The 24,849-nt window shown below is 41.2% G+C and overlaps 2 protein-coding genes across 4 annotated transcripts; both read left to right on the top strand.

Moving 5' to 3' along the window:
* Nucleotides 1–1,410: 1,410 nt before the first annotated feature.
* LOC307261835 (alcohol dehydrogenase class-3 chain L) lies at nt 1,411–23,579 on the top strand. 3 transcript variants are annotated; one of them, XM_080042484.1, is made up of 9 exons: nt 1,411–1,496; nt 2,864–2,965; nt 3,558–3,699; nt 3,875–3,962; nt 4,057–4,276; nt 4,399–4,659; nt 5,963–6,092; nt 6,466–6,604; nt 6,705–6,961. In XM_080042484.1, exons 1-9 carry the CDS (start codon nt 1,479–1,481, stop codon nt 6,736–6,738), a joined length of 1,134 nt encoding a protein of 377 aa, XP_079898610.1. In that variant the 5' UTR covers nt 1,411–1,478; the 3' UTR covers nt 6,739–6,961. The 3 variants fall into 3 exon arrangements, with proteins under 3 accessions (XP_079898610.1, XP_079898612.1, XP_079898611.1); XM_080042486.1 differs by lacking the exons at nt 2,864–2,965; nt 3,558–3,699; nt 3,875–3,962; ... (3 more) ...; nt 6,466–6,604; nt 6,705–6,961 and adding exons at nt 19,660–19,761; nt 20,172–20,313; nt 20,414–20,501; ... (3 more) ...; nt 23,075–23,213; nt 23,473–23,579 and having other exon boundaries at nt 1,464–1,496; XM_080042485.1 differs by lacking the exons at nt 1,411–1,496; nt 2,864–2,965; nt 3,558–3,699; ... (4 more) ...; nt 6,466–6,604; nt 6,705–6,961 and adding exons at nt 19,019–19,066; nt 19,660–19,761; nt 20,172–20,313; ... (4 more) ...; nt 23,075–23,213; nt 23,473–23,579.
* On the top strand, nt 9,485–17,785 carry LOC307261574 (alcohol dehydrogenase 1-like; the record flags this gene model as incomplete). Its single annotated transcript, XM_080042156.1, has 9 exons — nt 9,485–9,523; nt 10,098–10,199; nt 10,444–10,585; nt 15,332–15,419; nt 16,022–16,241; nt 16,432–16,692; nt 17,239–17,371; nt 17,505–17,643; nt 17,752–17,785. Exons 1-9 carry the CDS (start codon nt 9,506–9,508, stop codon nt 17,783–17,785), a joined length of 1,137 nt encoding a protein of 378 aa, XP_079898282.1. The 5' UTR covers nt 9,485–9,505.
* Nucleotides 23,580–24,849: the final 1,270 nt, after the last annotated feature.

The raw sequence follows: 24,849 nt of genomic DNA, 5'->3' as shown, positions 1-24,849 counted from the left end.
ATATATATATAAATAGAATATATATATATAAATAAAATGTTTTATAAATAGAATATATATATAAATAAAATGTTTTAAAGAGTCCAAGTGCAATAGTGCAATCGTGTGTGTATGAGATGAGATGGGGAGTGTCAGTGTGTATGAGATGAGATGGGGAGTGTCAGTGTGACAGTAGAGTGGGAGTGGAGTTTACTAATGTCACAGCTCTGTGGTAGAAACTGTTTTGCAGTCTTGTGGTGCGGGCAAGCAGTGTCCTGTAACGTCTTCTTCTTCTTCTTTGATTTTAGGCAGACTTGACACAGCTATGGCGTATTGCTGCCCCCCCACTGTTTGTTATGTTACTCTAAATCCTTGAATATAGTCCAGTGTTGTGAAGATAATCCAACAAGTCCTTTGTTTTATTCCATGACTCCAGATTCAGAAGGTTGTGCATATTGAAAACTAATTCCCCAGCTGATCCAAGTTTCCGGAAAAGATTCCTCCTTTGACTGTAATAGAGCTTACACTGGAGGAGTACATGCTTCACAGTCTCTCTGTCTCCACACTCACACTTGCCATCTGGGTGTTTGCCTATCAGAGCCAGCCCACTTCTCAACCCACAGTGCCCAAGCCTCAGTCTTGTGATAACTACTGCATCCTTTCTAACACACCTAAAAGTGCACCTACCTCTGTTTACATTTTCCTGCACTGCAAAGTACACCCTACCTTTCTTTTCCTTCTCCCAAGCTTTTTGCCACCTTTCTTTTAGAGCCCTGTTTATTTTTTCCATGTACTCCGGTATCCCATGTTGCAAATGAATGTGTACTGTTTCCTCCTTCACCGCCTTCTTTGCCTCCTCATCCGCCTCCTCATTCCCTTTCACACCCACATGTGCTGGTACCCAGAGAAACCCCACCTCTCTCCCTGCCTTGTAACTTCTAAATAGAGACTGTTGTATTCTCACACTTAAGTCTGGTCTGGACTTAGATTTTCCTTCTTTTATTGAATTCAAAGCTGCAGCTGAATCACTACAAATTATAGAATGCCCCTGTTTATTTTCCTCCACCCGAATGTTTGTTCAAATGTAGGTCCGGGTATATGAAGAGCAGTTGATTGGTGATTGATGGCAGCTGTGATTGCACCAGACACAGACAAGGGTAAAGGGGAAAAAAACAACACAAGGGCTTAAGGCCCAGGCAGGATCATGACAACATTAGCCTTAACTCTGTCAGTATCCAGCACCAGTGTCTGCATAACCGAGTAAAGGAAATACTACAGGACTGATATGCTAGCTTTGAACTTTGGCCCCGGTACTAAGTGGGCGTAGTTGAAAAAATAGAAGTCCCTGCCCATTTTAATGTTTGGATAATTTCCTCCTCTTGCAACAGTATTTAAACCCTCAAGTCCAAGCTCTTTCCTCCTCGCTCTACAGTCTGGTAGCTCTTCTTACTCAACTCAACTCAACCTTCCTTTTTTCATCAATCATCTTTGCTGCAAAAATGGCCACCGCTGGGAAGGTAGGTATATAATTCAATATGGGATAACTCAAATGTAGAACTGATGTTTTGAAGTGTAGTAGACCAAGGTGATATTTGACGTTAATAAGTGCTTCAGTTTTCCCATGCATAGGGTTTAAAATATAACTCATTGCCCATGCAAGTTTTTTTAACACTCAAACCAACCTAGAAATATTATTCTACACAACAAAAGGATTTTTATTCACAGCATATTAAAACAATAAAATAACTATTTTTTCCAGCCCTTTTGCCTCAGTATAACATTGATTGTCCTATTTTGACTTTGCACACAATCTGAACCTATCAAGACAGTGTTGCACAATTGGATATTGGCAAGCATGAGGGGTTGAGCATGAATAAATATTTGTAAAATGGAAACGCCCAAGAATACATAGCATTTCAAGTATTGGGGTAAATAAGCAAACTGTATCAGAGACATTGAAACATTTGTACTCCATTGGTTACATGTAGTAATATTTGCAATGAATATGTGAAACCCATTTGTTTAATGTTTGCTATGAAGACCATTGGCATGGTGGCATTGGAGTCAATTTGACTACTAGATGAATGTTGGCTATGAAATCACAGCATAATAGTTTGCAGTAAATGAAAGCCATACTTTTAAACATTTCAGCTTGTTGATTGTTTGAATAAATGCACTTGAAACTGCACATGCTACTGGAGTGGGTGCTTAAAGGTGTTCAATAAATTACCATCCTGGTAAAGTTTAACTTTGGTAGTGCCAAGTTTTCTAGTTATCATTTCCACATACTGAGGTAAATCAGAATGAAATGAAGATTCTCACGGACCAATGTCCCAAAACAGAAATATCTCAAACACTTAAATAAAACATGTGCATAAACATTAAATTCAGATCACAAAGGTGGGCCTGGGGCAATGGTGTGTGGACATGAGATTAAATGTAAAAGTGTATGTGGTGTGTGAGGGCAAATTTATTTGTAACTATCGTATTGATCTGTTTTTCTATATGTATATCACATCAGTTTAACACATGTGCATTTCCTCTAAGAAATGTGCTGACAACAGTTGCTTAAACTAATTTAAGGTTTATTGTCGCTGACCACAATAAACCACAATGACCACAATAAACCCCTGAGACCTGTTTGACCATCTGTTAGTTGACATCTGTTAGTTGACACCCCCGTTGTTGAAGGGGGCCTTTAAAATCCCTGTCTGACCAAAAGTTAGGGTCAGTCCCGTCGGGGGCTGACCATGCAGGTTGGAACTTTACTCTGTAACTCTGTTGTTTTATCTACTTTTATTAAACAGTTTATATTGAGAAGTTTCAGTTCATTTATTCCCACAAGGTTTAACTGATTAAAAACTTCCACGACATGGTGTAACAGATCATCAAGTGCAAGGCAGCAGTGGCCTGGGAGCCCAACAAGCCTCTGGTGATTGAGGAGATTGAGGTAGCCCCACCCCAGGCCAACGAGGTCCGCATCAAGGTAAGAGTGGTCCTCTTTCAAGACAAGTACTTAATGACTAATTTACACACTTTAGTGCATAATCCCATATTCTGAAGAGTTTGTGGACCAACATAGATCCAAAGTGTCACCATTGTTGTGGGGGGCGTATCAATGTTCCCAGGGCTCAATGGGATTTTATGTTGGGTTAAGAAACTAGGCTTTCTGGCTTTTCGGCATAACATAACTCAACCGAGTGCTATAGATATGAATCACTCAAGTAACGTTACCACGTCATGAATGTTACATGAATATTAGTTCAGTGTTGATTACTTCACTACTGTATTCTATTTTATCCACAAAACTGTATTCCATTTTCTGTTCCACTGAAGTATATTTAATTTAATGCAACATTTGGTGCCATATACTGTTAATCTGGTAACATGGAGCCCTGAAATTGGAATGACCCCTTCGTCCGGCATACTGGCAGCTGTTACAGTTGCTGTGCTGTGATTTGACCATTTCTATTCTGCAAAAGGGTTCAGGGAACTGTCGATCGCTACGCACAATACCCAACTGTTCAAAAGAAACTAACATCAGTGTTTTGATGGTATGGTTGCTGTCTTCGGTGTAGATTGTGGCAACTGGGGTGTGCCACACAGACCTGTACCATCTGTTTGAGGGTATGCATGAAGACGGCTTCCCTGCAGTCCTTGGCCATGAGGGAGCTGGCATTGTGGAGAGCGTTGGACCTGGAGTCACTGAATTTCAACCAGGTCAGTTGAAGCTAACAACGTCAACAGCACACTTTTATATCCCTTTAGACTTGCAAGCAATGGGTAGACCAAGGCATATTTGTGCATTTCAGCACGAAGATGGGCCATTGGATATGTTGTTTTGTTAGTTGGTCTACAATGCATTTGACATGGCAACATTCGTTTGGCATTTTAGGCGACAAGGTGATCCCTCTGTTCATCTCCCAGTGCAATGACTGTCAATACTGCAAAAGCCCAAAGACCAACCAGTGTGAGAAGGGATGGTGAGATGAAAAAACACTCTTTTTCTCACAAACTGAAAAGCAGCAATAAAACTGTGTTTCAGAATTTTTCCGTTATTTAAATGATTGTCTTCAGGGCAAGTGATCGTCTTGGTGAGATGGCACCACTAGACTCCAGGTTTACATGTAAGGGAAAGAAGGTGCTGCAGTTTATGGGAACCAGTACCTTCTCCGAGTACACTGTGGTTAACCAGATGGCTGTGGCTAAGATCGACCCTGCCGCCCCTCTGGAAAAAGTCTGCCTCCTCGGCTGTGGGGTCTGTACGGGATATGGAGCAGCAGTGAACACCGCTAAGGTGTGTATGACTGTACATCTGACACTTTTCTTATCAGACACAGAACCATTGATCTTCATTGTATGAATCATTAGGAGGTCCAACCCAAATTGCCATGTTGTAAACACCCTGTTTTACTTTAGGTTGAACCAGGCTCCACGTGTGCTGTGTTTGGCCTGGGAGCTGTGGGTTTGGCTGCAGTCATGGGCTGCCAGGCTGCAGGAGCCAAGAAGATTATCGCTGTTGACATTAATCCAGACAAGTTTGAGAAGGCCAAGGTGTTTGGTGCGACCGACTTCGTGAACTCCAAAGATCATAGTAAACCCATCAACCAAGTTATAGCTGAGATGTCCAACGGAGGAGTGGACTTCTCCTTGGAATGTACCGGGAAGGTGGATGTCATGGTAGGGAGATTTGATAGAAATTGGCTCAAGGAGGATGATTGTGTTGAAGATTATTTCCCCAAAATAACTTTTATAAAACTATTAAAAGGTACAGTGTATAGAATGTTTAGAATGCACCTGCTGGAAAACAAATAAGTAGGGGAGAACAGGGTAATTTGTCACACGGGTTGGTTGTCACAATCGTTATATCTCGGAACCAGAAGGTGCTGTCTGTGAAATTTTGGTATGTAAATATCCAGAATTGGGATCAGAGGTCACCTACATAGTCTTCCTTGGAGTTAGACTGCTGAATTTGAGGTGAGACGACTGTTTGTGTTTTTCATGTCAAATTGAAAATACTTAGCTCCTCAGTATTTTTCTTCTAGGCTTTTACACAATGGGTTTATAACAAAACACTTGTTACCCATACAAAGTGTGAAGGGTAAACTATAGTTTAGATTGTGGTTAGCAAGCTAATTAGTTGTCAGATGGTTGTTGGCCTTGATGCTAGCAAGAAATTCAAGTTGGGGTTGGTCGTCACATTTTTTGGGGGGTTGGTTGTCACATGTTATCTCAAGGCTGCAGCTGGAAAAGGAACCCAATAACGAAATAAATTGTCAAGCTGTATCCTCACTGACACCCCAGAGAAGGAAAGAATATAGCAGGAAAAGGCAGCTAGCATGAAAAAGAAAAAAGGGCAACAAAATCAAAACAACCTAGTGCATCCCAAACTAGACCAGCTGCCAAGGCTACAGTAAGTTATGTAGGCCTATTTGTCAACTTGACAATGCAATTAAACTTTCAAATTTAGTTCTACTTGCTTGCCTTCTTTTTAAGATTATTCCCATTAAGATAACATTGTGACAAACAACCCCATAGTGTTTGACAACCGACCCCTTGATGGGGTTGGTTGTCACAATGTGTAAGGGTGTCTTTGATTAATTTCTTCTTTATTACAATAAGATATAAAAAGACAGGGGGAACACATTTCAAGCCAACACCTTAAGCTTCAATTTAATGTAGGGATGACTATTGAAAGATGTTTATGTGATAAGCAATTCTCACTAGAGTAAAAAGTGTGCCTACTTACCCCGTTCTCCCCTACTGTAGAATAAATAACTACATACATCTTCAACTCATCCCTTGATATTGTGGAAAGACTTGAGGCAGTGGTGGATGTTGCCATCTTCAGTAACTAGCTTCTCTAGCTTAAATAAGATCAGCTCTGATACGACATACTGTACATTTAAAGCACACATTTTCACTGCTTCACCTGGGATCTTACTAGCCCACTGACTTGTTCCTCCCCCCCACCCCCATCTAGCGCAGTGCGTTGGAGGCTTGTAGGAAAGGTTGGGGTGTCAGTGTGATTGTTGGCTGGACAGATGTCGATTTTTCTGCCCGACCCATTCAGCTCATCAGTGGAAAAACATGGAAAGGCTCCCTGTTCGGAGGTGAGATGCTTTTAGGTCACATATGACAATCTTGTCCAAGTAAAGACACTATGTTAATTGTGCTAGTCACTGGTCGTTTTATTTGCAATTAGGCTTTATTAGCATATTAGTTAACTATGTGTTGGAACTGGCTCATTAACATTTGGTTAGGCCTGCATTCTATTTGTGCCAACTGGCAACCAAATGCATTTCTCACATGTTTGTTATGGCCTGTTACCTTAGAGGTAAATACGTCACATAGACCTTTAATCATCTTACAAGTATACCTGTGCCTTCGCGAAAAGGCGGTTGGCTAGATCGCTGCAATCATTCAACAAGTATTAAGAGTAAACTCTATGTTCTAGGATTCTGCATGTGCTCTTTGTGTTGACAGGATTTAAGAGTAAGGATGGAGTGCCACAGATGGTTAAAGCCTACCTGGACAAGAAGGTGAAGCTGGATGAGTTCATCACTCACAAGATGACCTTGGCCCAGGTCAATGATGCCATTGAGCTGATGAAGCATGGCCAATGGTAGGTTTACACTCATATTCTATGATTCAACTAACTTGCTGCACAGATGAATGATTCATAAGTGCAAGTCCTCTCATTTCTGTTTTGTTTTCCTCCACAGCATCCGGACAGTCCTGAGTGTTTCTCCACAATAACACCATTGTGTTGCTTTCAATGAAGCCAAGATCATTAAAGGGACCTGCAGTTTTGTTGTACTCAATATCCATACTAGCAACAGTTGACAAAATAGAGAGATGTTTCGGATTATGCACATTATACTGTACAACACTATTCAGTGAATTATGAGTAGATGGTGACGAGAACCAGCTGCAGTGTTCTGAGATGTCCAAGTGTTTATGAAGCAAAATAAATGGTCCTTACAAGTGGCATTTCTCTTCTGGATGTATTGTTATGTCTGTCATAGGCACTGCATTTTAGTCTGACAGACTCTCAGCATGACTGGCATGTCTTTGAATGCTCTATTAAAACTATTTTCTAAGTGTCAGTGAAATAGATTTACTCAAGCCAGCCTAATCATATCAATTTCTGCTCAACTTGGCAGCCAGGGTTGTAATTATTCTGCTTGGATGAGCTCTGAGTCGTGCCTCTGCCTGGAAGAATGTGTAATCAAGGATAGGATATTGGATTTAAACAAGAGGCACACTAGCTTAAATGAGATGAAACCACATCATCATCACATCAACATTGTAGTAAATTAGATATTCATTAAAGAAACAAATACTCATTCCAACCTACTATGGGCACATTCCTCGTGCACATGCATAGCTCGATGCCGAACGAGGCCATACATATACAGAGGAAACACCCACTACAACCTTTTAGAGAGAGACACACTTTGACCTTTACATCCGTTATTATTAGCTATATATTTTTACTTGTATAGAAAATCTAAAATGTATTCTTATCTTCACAATTGTATATTCATAACTAAGCGAGCCTAATTTTCCAACTTTGTTTAGTTTGTAGCAAAATAAATATTAAGTTTGTTTCCATTCAACCGTTAACATACATACAGTATAACATATTTGTATATTTCCAGTTTGCACATGTAAAAACTTGTGGAAATGCCAGAATTTAGGGGGAATCAGATATCCATCTTGTTGTGCTGTGCACAGCCCAACGTTTAGCCTCCTGGCTGTAGACGTGGATATAATGAAAGGTGGAGATGTCATGACAATCTGGCCTCAATTTTTTTCCCTTCTAGATGTTGAAATGGGGTTAGGCAGAGGCCAGGTCCACCTGTGCAGTGTTTGGCCTGCAATAAGCCCTGCAGGCCAGCTATAAATTATAGGGCACCCGCGTCATTATCTGGGTGGAAGCTGTTGGCATATGGGATAATAGGTGTCAGAAATCCATTTGTTAAGAAATGTTCATGAAAACCTGTTTAACTTTTTATAGTATTATTTTTTTTGTTGCAATTTCGTGAGGTGTGACAGATGCATTGTGGGTACTGCCCTACCCATGGCAGAGTTTGTGTCATCATACCTGACAATTCTATCTTTATAAAGAGACGGCAATCATATTTTTGTAAAGCCAACAAATAATATGTAGGCCTACATTATTTCTTCTCTCGATTAAATGTATGAGCTCATTGTCATTGTCATTGCTGACAGTATTCCTCTAACATGTGACTCAGACCCTTTGAGAAGATCAGCAGTGGTTTTAATCGCATGCATGCTGGAGAATAGTAAATCTCGATTTAAGATACATTTTGAAGAATTTGGTGACCGTCTGGGTTTTTTTGGACAGGGGACTTGATGTATCATTGCTGCCCTCTGCCCTGAGGACAAATATCAGATGTGAAGGGATGGGATTATAAACAGATTTACCCTTAGAGAGGCCTTTTTTTTGACAAGGACACATTTAGTTTGAAATTTCAAATCTCAAATATGTGAAAGCACAGTATAATCTAAAAGCTATAGTAGCTAATACTCAATAAGTCATAACAACTTGAATTTTAACAAATAAACAAGTAAAAGTGTTAGAAATTCGACTTGTTTGAGCTTGCCTGGCTGACTAGCGATACAGTAGCTTTTTATTTTTTCAATGAAATGGTTACTTTTATTCCACAAAAGATTTCTTGTCATGATGAACCACAAGGAATTATGATCCAGTTTTGTAGTTTCGCTCAGGTTTATGGAGCATTTTAGCTTCTTTTAGCTAAATGTTTGGTTTTCTGGCCTGCATCTTCACTGTGAAGCATGTAGCAACTAAGGAATGAGTTTTTACTCTGCCCCTAAGTGGCCAAAAATCAGTAACTGCATCTTTAAAAAAAAAGGCATAAGTGTTGCAACTACTTGTGGCCAAAAGATACGTAAAGGAGACATTTTGTTATGTAGAGGTACAAAACCAGGTTTGCACACAACTCATTTACGAGACAGTTCACATTATATAGCCTACTGACCATTAAAAAACAGGCGGAAGTCCAAGGGTCAGGAAGGTCAAAATAAATGAATATCTTCTCAAGATCTGCTACCTGTCCGTACTGTGTACATTGTAAAAAAATCTATCTAGGCTGTGTAAAGAGGCATGTGGTTAGCTACGGTGGGCTCCCTTTGTTAACATACCCTTTCTTTACAAACAAGTTTACAGAGCCTAGGCTGTGTATTAACGTTGGTTTAATAAAAAAAGTATTTTGAGATTTAGTTGTGGTTGTCGCTTGTTTTTTTTCAACTCAGACTCTTTCTCTGTTGTCCTCTCACGTGTTGGAACAATGTTCTGATAACAGAGAGTGCCTGCCCCTCTGAAAGCCTTCGAAACAGTTTTACAGTATACTGACACAACACAGAGAACCTGAGATCTTGGCTATCTTGCTATGCTCTGCACTCTTGCACCGCAGCTGCAGTCCTCTCTTGATTCCTGTCCTGCTCATATCTCTTTACCCTTATCGTTGCAACCAAAATGGCTACTGCTGGTAAGGTAAGTAAGGCCGCTTTATGTGATTGTTCTTTTTGTATTTGTGCATGAATATTTCCTATGTCAAGCTCACACACTATATATGAGGGTGCTTTCTACATGGTAAATTAATAATTAACTTGCGAACCATGATTGTATTGATTAGAACATTGTATACTGTGCTAATCCAGCTCATGTTTGTCAAACAACCTGTGTGGCTTTTAATGTGATGTTTGCTTTCACATTGTAACAACATCTGGTCCCAACAAGTGGTTTTAATGAAGAAACCACGTGATGTTAATATGTAATAATAAAAAAATGTAGGGACAATCTTAAAGCTATCAGTTTGCTTGATATGATAGCAGTTGTTTTGACATTGATTATTAGCACAAAGGATTACAACACCTTATCCTGGGTCTTGTTAATATAGCATGTTGCCTTTTACAGTTTACTGTTGCTTTACCTGTGTTCTCCAGTTTACCAGAAGTCTGCACTGTTGCTCTTTCTGGGAAAACTGTATGGCTTAACATCAGTCATCCCCAATAGTGTCTGGCCTACCTCAAGCTGGGTAACTTCAAGTAGTGTCACTGTCATCTAGGTCATCAAGTGCAAGGCAGCAGTGGCCTGGGAGCCCAACAAGCCTCTGGTGATTGAGGAGATCGAGGTAGCCCCACCCCAGGCCAACGAGGTCCGCATCAAGGTGAGAAATGTGACTTGAATTGTTTCTTTCACTTTATCTTTGCAGCAGCCTCACTATGTCAAACAGTGGCTGTCACAGAGGTAGTTTAGATATAAACATCCTGCTTAGTGCAGCTCATAAGATCCATTTAGTGCGGTTTGATTTTAACTCTAAGTTAAAGTGGCAGTACATGTAAAAGTGTTAAGACTGACACACTCACTCGTCTTTGCATTGTGTTCAGGTTTTTTTAACTGTCATGTTACAGATTGTGGCGACTGCAGTGTGTCACACGGACTTGTACCACCTTTTGGAGAGTATGCATCCAGACGGCTTCCCAACTGTTCTTGGCCATGAGGCAGCCGGGATCGTAGAGAGTGTCGGGTCTGGAGTCACCGAAATTCAGCCAGGTCAGTTTCTTATGGTTTGGAATATGAGCTTGTTATATTAACAGGAAGGGGGACACAATTGCGGACCGGAAAAGTCTTGAGGTTAAGCCCATAAAAGGTTACCACAGAAGTCGCAGAACAATTGTAAGGGATGGGAGAAAAACAGAAGAATAAAAGGCCTCAAAATGAAAGCCCTCTGCCGCAGTAAAGGGGGGAAATTGATGGGGTCCAAAGCGAAACTAAAAACAACACTGCCGAGCAGCTGGGGGAAATACAGAGTGGAGCCTACTAAGTGGCTGGTGCGAAAGCCAGGTGAAAACTGAAAAACCAGACCATACAAGCCAACATCCCTGGCAGAATAGTTCCCAAAGAAAACATAAATGAACTGTGCGTAAATCACACCGACAAGTGTTTATATACAGATACATGCGAGAGTTGATGCTCTCACTGCCTCTGATGATGAGTCAGCTCTGAACACTGGAAGCCAAGGGCTAGATATAGACCTCACACACCTGTCCCTTCTCAGAGACAATTAACACAGAAAAACTTGTGAGTGGCAAGTGCCTTTCATAAAAACTACCATCAGTGTTTCCAGGTAATCCCTGCGCCTCTGGCTGTTTGGTTTAACATAATATTACAATGAAATAGAAACAGACAATTTCGCATTTCGCAGCACTGATTCATGGTTATGACACAGAAACTACCAGCAGTGTTTCCAGGTAAGAAGCAGAGGTGGGCAGAGTAGCCAAAGAATGTACTCAAGTAAAAGTAAGTTACTTTAAGATTATAATTACTCAAGTAGAAGTAAAAGTAATCAAAAAAATTATTACTCGAGTAAGAGTAAAAAAGTATGCAGTGAAAAGACTACTCAAGTACTCAAGAGTACAAGTAGGCCTACTGAATTACTCCGGATTTATTTTTGAAATATACAGAGCAACACAAACGGTACAGAATAGACATGCACATAATATAAAACAGCAATGTTCAAATAAAGATATGTTAAATAACATAATTTTAAATAAAACAATAAATAAGGTATTTAAAAATCAAATGAATAACCCTTGAACTCAAACAATAATAAATTAACTATCTGCCAAATTAAATACATCACCCTTCAAATAAAATGATAATAAATTAGGCTTGTCCAAAATTATATTAATTAAAACCAATACACTTATAACACTGTTGCAATTGTTTTGCATATACACATTTTAAAACAAATTCCTACAATATGTCACTGGCCCTGAGAAAATTATCTAGGTTGTGTTTAGCCCCAAAAATATAAAACACAAAATTAAACTTCGTTACACATCAAAACCTGCTGGCACACTCACTTAACGTATGAAACTACAGAGTGGCTGAACAAAGAGACCACTCTCAGACTCTCACACAGCCAGACTGGGGCATGCGAAGTGAGTAGGCTACAGGGAGAACAGGACATGTGTCAAAGAAGAACAGTTTCTCTGTAATTGCGAGTGTGTGGGAGTCTGTGTCATTGTGAGTGTGTGATTGTTATTTTGTGAGTTAGTGTGATTGAGAGCTTGCGAGTGTGTGAGTTTGTATTTGAGGCCAGGGGTGTGGCTATTGCTCCTCGGAATCAGCGGTTTCTTCCATTTTCTCGACTCACCCAGATAGTCGGTAAAATATGCGTTTAACCTACATGGCACAGCCACGGACACAACATCGGTGCGGAACCGCAGCCTTTAAAAAAGTCCGCGGACATTGTTAAGCCCATGGTTGAGCCCTATGACAACATGACAACACTTGTCATGTGACTGAAGTGGCTGCATTTGATTGGCAAGCTTTTGTAATGTGGTTTTTATTGGTTGAAATAGTCACGTGATAGAGATGTTGGCTGAAGACGTCCCCGGGGAGAGAAATCATGAGAGAAATAGCTCTCGCATGTAATAAATAAAATAGATAAAAAAATAAGGTAACGACCGTCACGTAGCCAAATGGAACGGCGTAAAAGTACCGTTCTTTCTTCAAATATTTACTCAAGTAAAAGTAAAAGTATGTTGCAATAAAACTACTCCTAAAATTACAATGTATTCAAAAAGTTACTCAAGTATTTGTAACGGAGTAAATGTAGCGCGTTACGACCCACCTCTGGTAAGAAGTCACAGCAATTAACATATCCTTTGTAGAGAATGATCTTGGAACAAAAAGGCATGTTTGGAACAGCATTATGATATGGTCATTATCTAGTTTTGTCTCATTTTGAAGGTATTCACTTATTACCTTTATCTTCATCTTCAACCGCTTCTCCGAAGTCATAGAGATATAATCTCTCCGCCTAGTCCTGGGTCTTCACCGAGGCCTTCTTCCAGCTGGAAGCTCCTGAAACACCTCCCTAGGGAAGCGCCCCGGGGGGCATCCTTACCAGATGCCCTAACCACCTCAACTGGCTCCTTTCGATGCAAAGGAGTAGCGGTTCTGCCCCAAGTTCCTCACGAATGACTGAGCTTCTCACCTTATCTCTAAGGGAGCCACCCTCCTGAGAAAGCCCATTTCGGCCGCTTGTACCCACAATCTCGTTCTTTCGGTCATTACCCAGCCCTCATGACCATAGGTGAGGGTAGGAACATTTGACACTGTGGACCATCACCTTCTCCTGCAGAGATTGCAAAGTATAGGCTTTAGTACCACTGTATTAAGCTGGTTCACTAATTACCAGTAGTAGAACTCAGTGTGTGGCATTGGATAACTGTACCTCATCTTTGCTGGAAGTAAAAATGGGTGTCCCACAAGGGTCAGTTTTGGGCCCCATTTTATTTTCCATTTATATAAACAATTTAGGTAGGGACTTAAAGCAAACAAAGATTCATCTTTACGCAGATGATACCATTATGTATACATCTGCCACATCAGTCAGTGAAGCAATTACATATTTACAGTCTGCTTTTAGTGTAGTACAAAAATCTCAGGTAAGCTTAAATTTGGTACTAAATGCTACAAAAACTAAGTCAATGATTTTTACTCGTTCACACTCTCCAATAAACATCACTTTAACAACTCAGGATGGTGCGATAATAGAGAGAGTATCGTCTTATAAATACTTGGGTATCTGGCTTGATGATAAGCTGTCTCTCGGGGTCCATATTGTGAGCCTTTTAAAAAAAACTTAGACCTAAATTAGGTTTCTTTTTTCGCATGAAAAAGTGTTTTCCTCATTTAGCAAGGAAAAGGTTAGTGCAGAGCACTTTCGTATCAGTATTAGACTATGGTGACCTCATTTATATGCATTCTTCCTCATCGCTATTAAACAAACTAGATGTAATTTACCATTCAGCCCTGCGCTTCATCACAGGTGCCCCAGCTAGAACTCACCACTGCATTCTGTATGAGGCTGTACAATGGCCCTCCCTCTCCCTTAGAAGGAAACTACATGCACTGATTTTTATTGCGAAAGCACTAATGGGTAAACTACCCCTTTACATTTCAAATTTGCTTTCCTTCCATAACAGTGTTTACAAAACAAGGTCATCAGAATATATGTTATTAACCACACCACTAACAAGAACACAACTGGGTACAACAGCTTTCTCATCATATGTACCAAAGGTCTGGAATGAACTTCAAGCCACTCTAAAGCTGGAATCACTCCCACCACTCAGTACCTTTAAACACATGTTACAATCAGCTCTAAAAGAACACTGCAACTGTTTTTAACCTGATGCCTTTTATTTATTTTTAATTAGTTTTTTTTAGCTGTATGTATTAGCTTGTTTTTATATAGCCTGTTATGAAGTGTAATTTTAGCATTATAGTGTCAATTGTGGTGTACTTTGTTTGTGTGTGTGTGTGGCCTTGTGCAAATTCTGCAACTTCTTTTCTGCTGCTTGTCTTGGCCAGGACTCCCTGTGAGAAGAGTTACTGTAACTCAATGGGACCTTCCTGGTGAAATAAAGGTTAAATAAAATAAAAATAATAAAATAAGATAAAAGGAACGAAGATCGACCGACGAAGATTCGCCACAACAGTGCGGTAAAGCGTGTGCAAAACCGCCCCTGCTGCTCCGATTCTCCGGCCAATCTCACGTTCCATTGTTCCCTCACTCGCAAACAGGACCCCGGGGTAATTGAACTCCTTCACCTGTGGTAAGGACTCATTCCTTACCTGGAGTAGACAATCCATCGGTTTCCTGCTGAGCACCATGGCCTCAGATTTAGAGGTGCTGATCCTCATCCCAACCGCTTCACACTCCGATCCAGTGAGAGCTGAAGGTCACAGTGCGATGATGCCATCAGAACCACATCATCCGCAAACAGCAGAGATGAGATCCACAGCCCACCGAACTGCAACCCCTCCCCACCACGACTACGCCTTGATATCCTGTCCATGAATATCACAAACAGGATTGGTGATAAAGCGCAGCCCTGGCAGAGGCCAACTCCCACCGAAAACGAGTCCAACTTACTACCGAGAACCCGGACACAGCTCTCGCTTTGACGTACAGAGATTGGATGGCCCTGAGAAGGGACCCCCTCACCCCATACTCCTGCAGCACCCCCCACAGTATCTCTCGGGGAACTCGGTCATACGCCTTCTCCAGATCCACAAACCACATGTAGACTAGATGAGCATACTCCCAAGCTCCCTCTAGGATCCTTGCGAGAATGAAAAGCTGGTCCGTTCCACAGCCAGGACGGAATCCGCATTATTCCTTTATTACAACCATTGTATCCTGTTATTACAAAATGAATATAAAGTTGGCCAAAATGCATTGGCTGTAACATACATGACAACATTGTTTGTGTCTTTCAGGAGACAAAGTGATTCCTGTGAACTACAACCAGTGTAGAGAATGTCGCTTCTGTAAGAGCCCAAAGACCAATCAGTGTGAGAACGGATGGTGAGCTATCAGTTGGCTTTTCAACAATGTCTCTATCAAATTAGCAACTTTAGGAGCTTTCTGATGATAGATAGATAGTAAGGGACAGATAGTTAAGATCTTTCTTTGTTTTTCAATTAAAATTGACTTGGAAGTATTCAAAAGAACCCTCTATTAGGACAATATCTGTTAAGGTAGCTGGTGGGCAGGCCGGCAAGTAGGACCCAAATGCTGACGGTTAAAGTAAAGGATAATTTATTCTCCAAAAATGCAACAACTCAAAAAAAGGCAACAAAAAAAAATGCGAACACTGGTAACATAGAGGACAAGACTCACCAACAACCATAATGCAAAGACAAGGAACAATGAAACACAAGCACTTATATACACACAAAAGACAGGGTAGGCAACAAGGAACAGGTGGAACACATTAGGGCGGGGCCAGTAATCACACAGGAGGGAAACTTGACAGGACATGGGGAGAAACAAGACAGACATACCAAACTAAAACAGGAAACACAGGGAAACCACCAAAACAAGACAAGACACAGGCAGACCATGACAATATCAGCCATCAAATTTTTAAATTACATTTTTTTAAGTCAATAAATTATCTTCTTCAGGGCCGAAACTCGTCCAGGCATGATGGCACCGCTAGAGTCCAGGTTTACATGTAAAGGGAAGAAGGTGCTGCAGTTTGTGGGAAACAGTACCTTCTCTGAGTACACTGTGGTTAACCAGATGGCTGTGGCTAAGATTGACCCTGCCGCCCCTCTGGACAAAGTCTGTCTCATTGGCTGTGGGATCTGTACAGGATATGGAGCAGCAGTGAATAACGCTAAGGTGTGTATGTCTGTTGTAGATATTTAGCTTACATCAATACTATTCAATTGAAACAACTGACGGAGAAATTTTGTGACAAGTACATTTGGCAAATTGTATTATGGGACACAAAATCATTGATCATTTCTGTATGGATCATTGAGGGGTCCAACCTAAAGTGTGATGTTGACTAGAGTCTATTTTGCTTTAGGTGGAACCAGGCTCCACGTGTGCTGTGTTTGGCCTGGGATGTGTGGGTTTGGCTGCAGTCATGGGCTGCCAGGCTGCAGGAGCCAAGAAGATTATCGCTGTCGACATTAATCCAGACAAGTTTGAGAAGGCCAAGGTGTTTGGTGCGACTGACTTTGTGAACCCAAAAGATCACAGTAAACCCATCAACCAAGTTATAGCTGAGATGACCAACGGAGGAGTGGACTACTCCTTGGAATGTACCGGGAAGGTGGATGTCATGGTAGGGAGATTTGATTTCATCTGGTTTAGGAAGATAATGGAGAGGTGTTACCTAACTATTAAAACAATAATCTTTCATTCTAACCAATTAAACCATTCTAAAGTTAGTGACCAATGGCGCCATGAGGACCACATCATCTGCAAAAAGCAGAGATGAGCTCCTTAGCCCACCGAACTGCAACCCTTACCCACCACGACTATACGCCTCAATACCTTGTCTATGAATATCACAACATAAGAACAATTAATTAATTACGCCTCTGGAAGAATGATTTACTGGTTACCCTTAAAACGTCATGTTGCTGATTTGAATCATAACGTCCTCCGATTCTGGAGAATGCTTGTTGTCAAATTTACTGGGTCGGTAAACAAGAACCTTCATGTGTATTTGTTGTATGTGATCATGTCTGTTGAATTGTATTACTGTATGTGCTTTATGATGGATCCCCTCAAAAAACAGATGATTCAAATGTCAAATAGTACGGCTATTTGGACCTCCACCCTACTGGTTACAAGCCCACTGACTTTGATCTGTTTCTCCATCTAGCGCAGTGCCTTGCAGTCTTGTGTGGTAGGTTGGGGTGTCAGTGTGATTGTTGGCTGGACAGCGCTCCAAGAGTTTTCCGCCCAACCAGTTGACCTCATTGCTGGACGCACATGGACAGGCTCCATGTTTGGAGGTGAGACAAATATGAGCATCACCACTGACTAATGAATCTCTGTTAACTATATGGCTTTCGGGTATAGCTAGTTGTATTCTGGGTGAATGTCTATACTCTTATTCTGAGATTTTGTGGATATGTTTTTGCTTAGGTTATAAGGGCAGGGACGACGTGCCAAAGTTGGTTAAAGCCTACATGGACAAGAAGTTGAAGGTGGATGAGTTTATCACTCACAACATGACATTGGACCAAATCAATGATGCCATTGAACTGATGAAGCGTGGTGAATGGTAGGTTAACACTCCTATACTTTCTCCACAATTCATGAGTCGACAGCAACGCAGATAAATGAATAGGTCCAAGACCTCTAATATCTTTTCTGTTTTTTTATTTTACAGCATCCGGGCGGTCCTGAGTGTTTCTCCAGAATAACACCATGGTGCTTTAAATCAAACCCAAATTCAGTGATTTCCCTGTACATAAAATCTATCAAGTTATGAACAGTTTATGGTGCAGATTGTGGTGATAATTGTGGTAAGAAGTATTTGCAGTATTCACACATTAATGAGCAAAAACATGTCCAAGTGTTTACAGAGCTGCATAAAAAAATAGTTTAAACAAATGGCTTATGTGCCCTGTTTGTTTGTGATCTGGTTTAATTATGTATTTAATAGGCACTGCATTCACGCATAATATGCTCTATTAAACTAGGTGTCGTTCAAACATTTACTCCAGCCCGCCTAATTATACCAATGTTTTCTTAACTTGATAGACAAGGTTGTAAATATGAGTGTAGAAAGGGCCCTGAGTAGTGCTGTTATTGTTGTGCATATGACAAATAAACCATCTTCTGCCTGTTGTTTGAATAATGTATAATTAAGGATAGGATATTGCAGAAGACAAGAGGCCCATTCAATCAAAAGTGAGAAGAAACTATATGACTACATTTTCGTAGCAGCCGCTTTGTGATTGAAAGCAGAAGAAATTAACAGTGTGTGATTGCTCTCTGTTTTCAATGGAACCTGAGACTGACCCTGGTTTTAAATGGTTCTTACACACACTAGATTTATTGTGTTAGATTAAACAATTAGACATTACCTGTCTTTGGTGTAGAAGCATGCAACATTTTGAGACAAAGAGAGGAGCATAAGTGATTGATTGGCTATGATTTCTATTTGACAATTATGAATTTGTAACACTACATACCGTGCTCATCATCACAATGCATCACCATCTTGAATCATAACATTTGAGACATTTATTTAATGAAATAATGTGTATTTTTCCCTGTAGTGGTTATAACTAATAATATGATTGAAAAACAATTCAAATGTATACAGCAAATATAAAATCAGTGGAAAATCCCAAACTATTTTCTTTTTTACCAAATTCTTCACTCAAGCTGTAAGACAAATGGTGCCCCCTTGAATGCGATATGAACTGACTGTGTTCAGAGTCTTACTGTATATGCAGTATCCACTTCGTGTTTTATCCCCCTGTGCTTATCTGCACCTCTGTTAAACATTAGCTGCGGGGGAAATGAGTATTGCAGAGGGAGAGAGAACCATCCCAAAGTGTTTGGCCACAGCCCAAAGCCCTCACAAGGACAGCCCTTTCTTTGCGATTGGACCAAACAATGATAAACATCCTTAACTGTTACCTAACCTTTGTGGGAGAGTCCATTCGTGATTCAGCATGGCTACTGCAGGGAGGGTAAGCACACAGACTTCCCCTCGCATGCACAAATTACAACAGGATATTGAACTTGTGTGAATGTTTTTCCCCTGCTAGGTGTTTTGGTAGAGGAGAGGGTCTGTTTAAAGGACCACAGGTATAATGTCAAAGGCGGGTTGGAATGTCTAGTAGTCAGAATTTCCCCCCAAATGTAAAAAATAGAAACAACCAGGCTGTTTTCGAAATCTATAAAAATCTAAAAAAAGTAAAAAGTTATGTGCGCGTGGTAAGTATTTGCCAGTGTTCCAGTCAAGACTTCCTGTTTTTGCAACACGGTCTGCACAAGCAAGTGAAAAGGTCAAAGTTTGTCTTGAAGGCAGTTTTCCTGTTTCTATTATATTCAGCCTGTAGACTGATTAGAACAGCTGATGGTAAACTGACCATGATCTTGTTTTTATTTTATTTTACATAAAGTCCACAGTAAAAGAAGAAAGTTGCAATATGTTTTACTCCATTCTTTTAACAAGGGACACTCTATAGCTCTGAATGGGTTAAATGTTCAGACCCATGTTGTCATGAGTCATACACAAGGGGGCCAGCAGCTGAAGCTTGTGAACGATGTGTGTTTGTAGGTGATCCGGTGCAAAGCTGCCGTAGCATGGGAGGCTGGGAAACCCCTGGTGATGGAGGAGGTGGAGGTGGCACCTCCTCAAGCCGGAGAGGTTCGTCTCAAGGTAATGAATCAGGGCTATACTGTGTTTGCTACTGACACATGCACTCACATTTTAATAAAGGTCTGCTCTTTACTTTGAAACTATCTTTACATCGGCGGTATAACCTCTAAGAAGTCAGTGATGCTTTCATATTTAGTAGATGATTTGAAAAATGACCCATGACATTTGATTTATGAGTTGATTGATGAACCCACAATGAGGCAGATAATCATTTCCAGATAAGAATTAGTTGTAAAGCCTGGCACTGCAAGAAAAACATTGTTTTTGCGTCCATAACATGTCTCCTTTCATACTAGCCAAAAAGTTCATGTTGGTATCTATAAGTAAAAAGTTGGACCCTATAGCCAACGTGCAGTGTTTTGCCTTAAATGTATTGAGCATGGAGATCCGATCTCATTGCTTTATTTCAGGTTGTGGCTACAGGCATCTGTCACACTGACTCCTACACGCTCAGTGGCTCGGACCCTGAGGGCGTTTTCCCTGTAGTGCTGGGCCACGAGGGAGCCGGCATCGTGGAGAGCGTTGGAGAGGGAGTCACCAAGTTTCAACCAGGTTCTCTCTCCCACTTATCTTCTTTAGACAGAATAGGGTCACTTCATGTATAGCTGTAGTGCAAATGCTCAAAGGGCGACATATACTCACTATGTTTCAGGGGATACCGTCATCCCATTGTACGTGCCCCAGTGTGGAGAGTGCAAGTTCTGTAAGAGTCCCAAGACCAACCTGTGTCAGAAGATAAGGTAAAAAAGTCACCCGGGGGTTTAAAGTGCACGCGTCAACTTCACTGATTAAAAGGTTGGAGTCAGCGATTCTGAAGAAACGCTTGTTGTCAATTCACTTTCTGTCAAAATCAGTGATTATCTCCTCACGATCTGCTACCTGTCCATACAATTCTGTAGGTTATACACAGCCTAAGCTCTGTAAATGGGTATGTAAAAATAGTATGTCAACAAAACGTGCCCCCTGTAGCTTTCACATGCCAGTTTACAGAGCCTAGGCTGTGTATTAACACCAGATTTATTCAGCGCACACACGGTACAGATCGTGGGGAGATTTTCACTGATTTTGACAGCGTTCTCCAGAATCGCTGACTTCACCAAGCTGATAACATCAAAATCCTGCTTGTCAAGTTGATGTTAGATCTGTGCTTGTGTCTTGTTCTCCAGACTCACTCAGGGCAGAGGTTTGATGCCGGACGGGACAAGCCGTTTCACCTGCAAAGGGAAGAGCCTCTTCCACTTCATGGGCTGCAGCACCTTCACTGAGTACACTGTGGTGGCTGAGATCTCCCTGGCCAAAGTGGACCATAGGGCCCCTCTGGACAAGGTGTGTCTGCTTGGCTGTGGCATCACCACCGGCTATGGAGCTGCTCTGAACACTGCCAAGGTAAGTCAGCCTCCTCTCCTCACACCATGACAGCCAGCTTATCATATTCCTTATTTTTCCATTGTCCTACTTGTAGACACTGGATCTGTGGGCGAAAAAAAAACATACAGCTACATAGGGTTCAGGCCCCAGCATGTTGGCCTGTAAGCTCTTTGACTGTAAGGTAGTCTGTGTGTATTTTATGTATTGCCAGAGACATTTCGAGCAGACATTAATGGTTCCGACATTTAGGCAAGCCAAATGACTTTCACTGTGTAATTACAATTCAGTGAAAAGTGAAGATGTCGAACTCTGCCCATATGAAAGAATAAATTGTCCCCACGTTTTATGGTGTGCATGTTAGATTGCTGACGTTAGCACTTTGCTCAAAGCAACGCTGTGCTACAGTAGAGCTTCACATTGTTTAAAATAGCAAGTTATTGATTTTGAGCCAGCATGTACTTGCAGCACTTCCCTTATGCCAGTGAAAAACACAACTTTGACGATGCAAGCACTTGCAAAATGCTGCACTATCAGTGGCAGTAAAGTGCTGACCCAAACTGGCCTCTCCCTACAGGTGGAGGCGGGCTCTACCTGTGCAGTGTTTGGCTTGGGGGCGCTGGGCCTGGCAGCCATCATGGGCTGTAAAAAAGCCGGTGCGGCCCGGATCATCGCAATCGATCTCAACCCCGACAAGTTCAAAACGGCTGGAGAGTTCGGTGCCACGGACATGGTAAACCCGAAGGACCACAGCAAGCCAATCCAAGAGGTCCTGGTGGAGATGACGGACGGAGGTGTGGACTACTCCTTCGAATGTGTTGGCAATGTGGGAATCATGGTGAGTGGGAAAAATGATAATCCCTTATTATTGACCAGCTCCCAGACTAAGTTATTTATCTCTGTGTGCTTTTTTACACATTACAACCCTGCCACTAAAGATCCTTAGCCAGCCTCTCTTCCGCAGATCAGTCTGGCCTTTCTCCAATCCCTGTGTGGAGGAGTCTGGTAAAAAAAAAAATCAATCAGGCGCATTCAGACCTAAGGTTCGTCCCTTACAGTGGAAGGCATCTTCTGATTGGTTCGTGCAGTCGTCAATCTAGCTTCGTGAGACTAGCCGTATCTCACTAGCCACAAGAACCAAGCAAGGGAGCAGGGCCAGATTGAGAGATATGAGAAAGGCCAGACTGATCTGCAGATGATAAACGAATGTGAGTGTTAATGCTGTACTTATATGGTGTTTTGGCGACAGAGGGCAGCCCTGGAGGCCTGCCACAAAGGCTGGGGCACCAGCGTCATCATCGGGGTGGCAGCGGCCGGTCAAGAGATCTCCACCCGCCCCTTCCAGCTGGTAACTGGACGCACCTGGAAAGGCACTGCTTTTGGAGGTAACGAGCAAGTTGATGTGATATATACATGTGCTAATTTGAGGAGGCTCCGAACAGTTTAGTTAAGATAAAGATGTTTCTAAGCATTGCCACTGTGGCTGGTTCCAACAATGTGAGGACATTGGATGTCAAGATAGATTTTATTTATATGGATAAAACTGTCTGCACTGCAAAAACCCTGCTCTCATACAAAGGGAGCACACACCCTGCACAGAGCAAGCAAATCCTTCATTTCTCTAGAATAAATGTTTTGTCAGTCTGGAGTGAGGCCAAACTTGTTACACAAGCACTCCCTGTGCATACAGTTATGTAACTTCTACAGACTGGATATATCGTTTGCTTTTGACATGTGTAATCCTTTTTAAAAACGAGGCTCTATTGTAATATGAACAGATATTGATTTATGCTCACGTACACAACATTGAATCACTTTTTTTCCTGACAGTAACTTTGTGTATGTATAGACAAAATAAAAGCATTAAAACTTTTTTTTGTTTGCCACAGTTGGATGAATCACACAATACTACTTCAATTGTTCTTCAATTATTTCCACTTTTTCCCAGGCTACAAGAGTGTCGAAAGCGTTCCCCGACTGGTGGAAGAGTACATGAGCAAAAAGCTCAAAGTAGATGAGTTTGTGACTCACACTCTGCCCTTTGAGAAGATCAGCGAAGGTTTTGATCTCATGCATGCTGGGAAATGGTAAGCCTCAAAATGTATCATGTTAATGTGCTCAGTATACTCTCAGGCGTCTCTGTTTTTTTTGTTTTTTTATTTTCTCTATCAGGGGACTTGATGCGTCAGTACTACCCTCTGTTGAGACAGGATTTATTACTTATTTGCACCCCAAGAGGCCTTCTCTTTTTTACATTTTTTTTATAAATACGAGAACCAGTTCAATCAATAATGTATTTTAAATCTGATATCCACATTCTAAACCCTTTTTTTTTTTATCTTTCAGCATTCGTGTCGTCCTTCAGTTGTAGACGCGGAGGAGTGCAGAAAGCCATGATCCCACTCCCGAGTTCACCACGATCAGTTCAGTAAATAACATTTCAAATCCCTGTTCGAGTCTTGTGTTTATTTGAACAATGCACAGTCAGATGACTCTTTGATCAGCACCCCTAACCCGCCTGAAGGAACATACAGGCAAACTAAAACAGAATTATTCAGAAATATTCTATGATCTCAACTGAATAAATAAGGGAGTACAACCACAAAAAAACGGATGGCAATAGAGTCTGAGAGTTGTTAATCGATGAGGAGTTTTGAGTGGTTCTGGTGTGTTGAAGACGCTGCCGATAAAGTAAACCATGCTCGATTACCCTCTGATTATGTCCCCGAAGGATTTCAGTACAAGGCTGACCATTTCACGACTCTTTGCCGTAAATACCTTGTGCTCAGCCATGCCATTCTTAGTGAGGCAAAACATGTCTACACCCATGTTTACCCAACAACTCAGTACGTGCTCAAACGTTTTTTTTTCCCTCCTGAGTATTTCTGTGGTCTTCTGTCCGCGAGGCAAGAGCAATGAAGGATTCTCGTGCAAGGACGATGAGGACACATGATATCGACTTGGGATGACTCAAAGGACTAGTGGGCTTTTCAGCTTGATTGGGTTTAATCACCACAAACTATTTGTGATGTTCAAAAGGAAAGGCATTTTTTTTAATGATGGCTGCATTCCATTTAGTGTCCAAATAAAGGGGGGGCATGAGCAGTGGAACAGCATACACAATAGCAAGGTTCATGGATTTGGTAGAACACAATGGAATGCAGCAGGGATTAATAGTGTTATGGTCTTTTACAATTGCATTAGCATTCATATCAAACTTACACATGGTCACCAAGCGGTAAGTTTATCTGAGCATCATAACATTACACGTTTGTCATAGAAATGTGATCATTATTCCAATCTAATTCTCATAGAAAGAATATATGAGCATTTCCTCATACAAGCAGCAGTGAGATAAAAATGTGAAACGTACGCAGAAGCTGGTACTTGAGATAATGACGATTTACTCATTGAATATGCTGTATTAATGTAAATATAGATGAGACTATAGAGAATACTCTTTGAAGTAACCTACAGTAAGTCCTACTTGCATACAAGGCTAAATAATTTTTGTGAATGCACTTCCATTCTGTAATTACCGACGCCCAACCCCATATTACTGTTTGGTTTACGTTTGAGCAAACAAGATCTTTCGCCATGAGCAAGGCAGGCTGTTCTCATTTCTTATGCTATCATATTTACCACTTGATTTTTCCTCAATGACATCCATTTCAATCATAATGTACTGTAGTAGAGATGAATGCCTTACTTTCACAAGGGTAA

The sequence above is a fragment of the Ammodytes marinus genome (genome assembly GCF_949987685.1).
Source record: "Ammodytes marinus genome assembly, chromosome: 15".
Taxonomy (NCBI): domain Eukaryota; kingdom Metazoa; phylum Chordata; class Actinopteri; order Uranoscopiformes; family Ammodytidae; genus Ammodytes; species Ammodytes marinus.
This window is presented reverse-complemented; position numbering and strand designations above follow the sequence as displayed.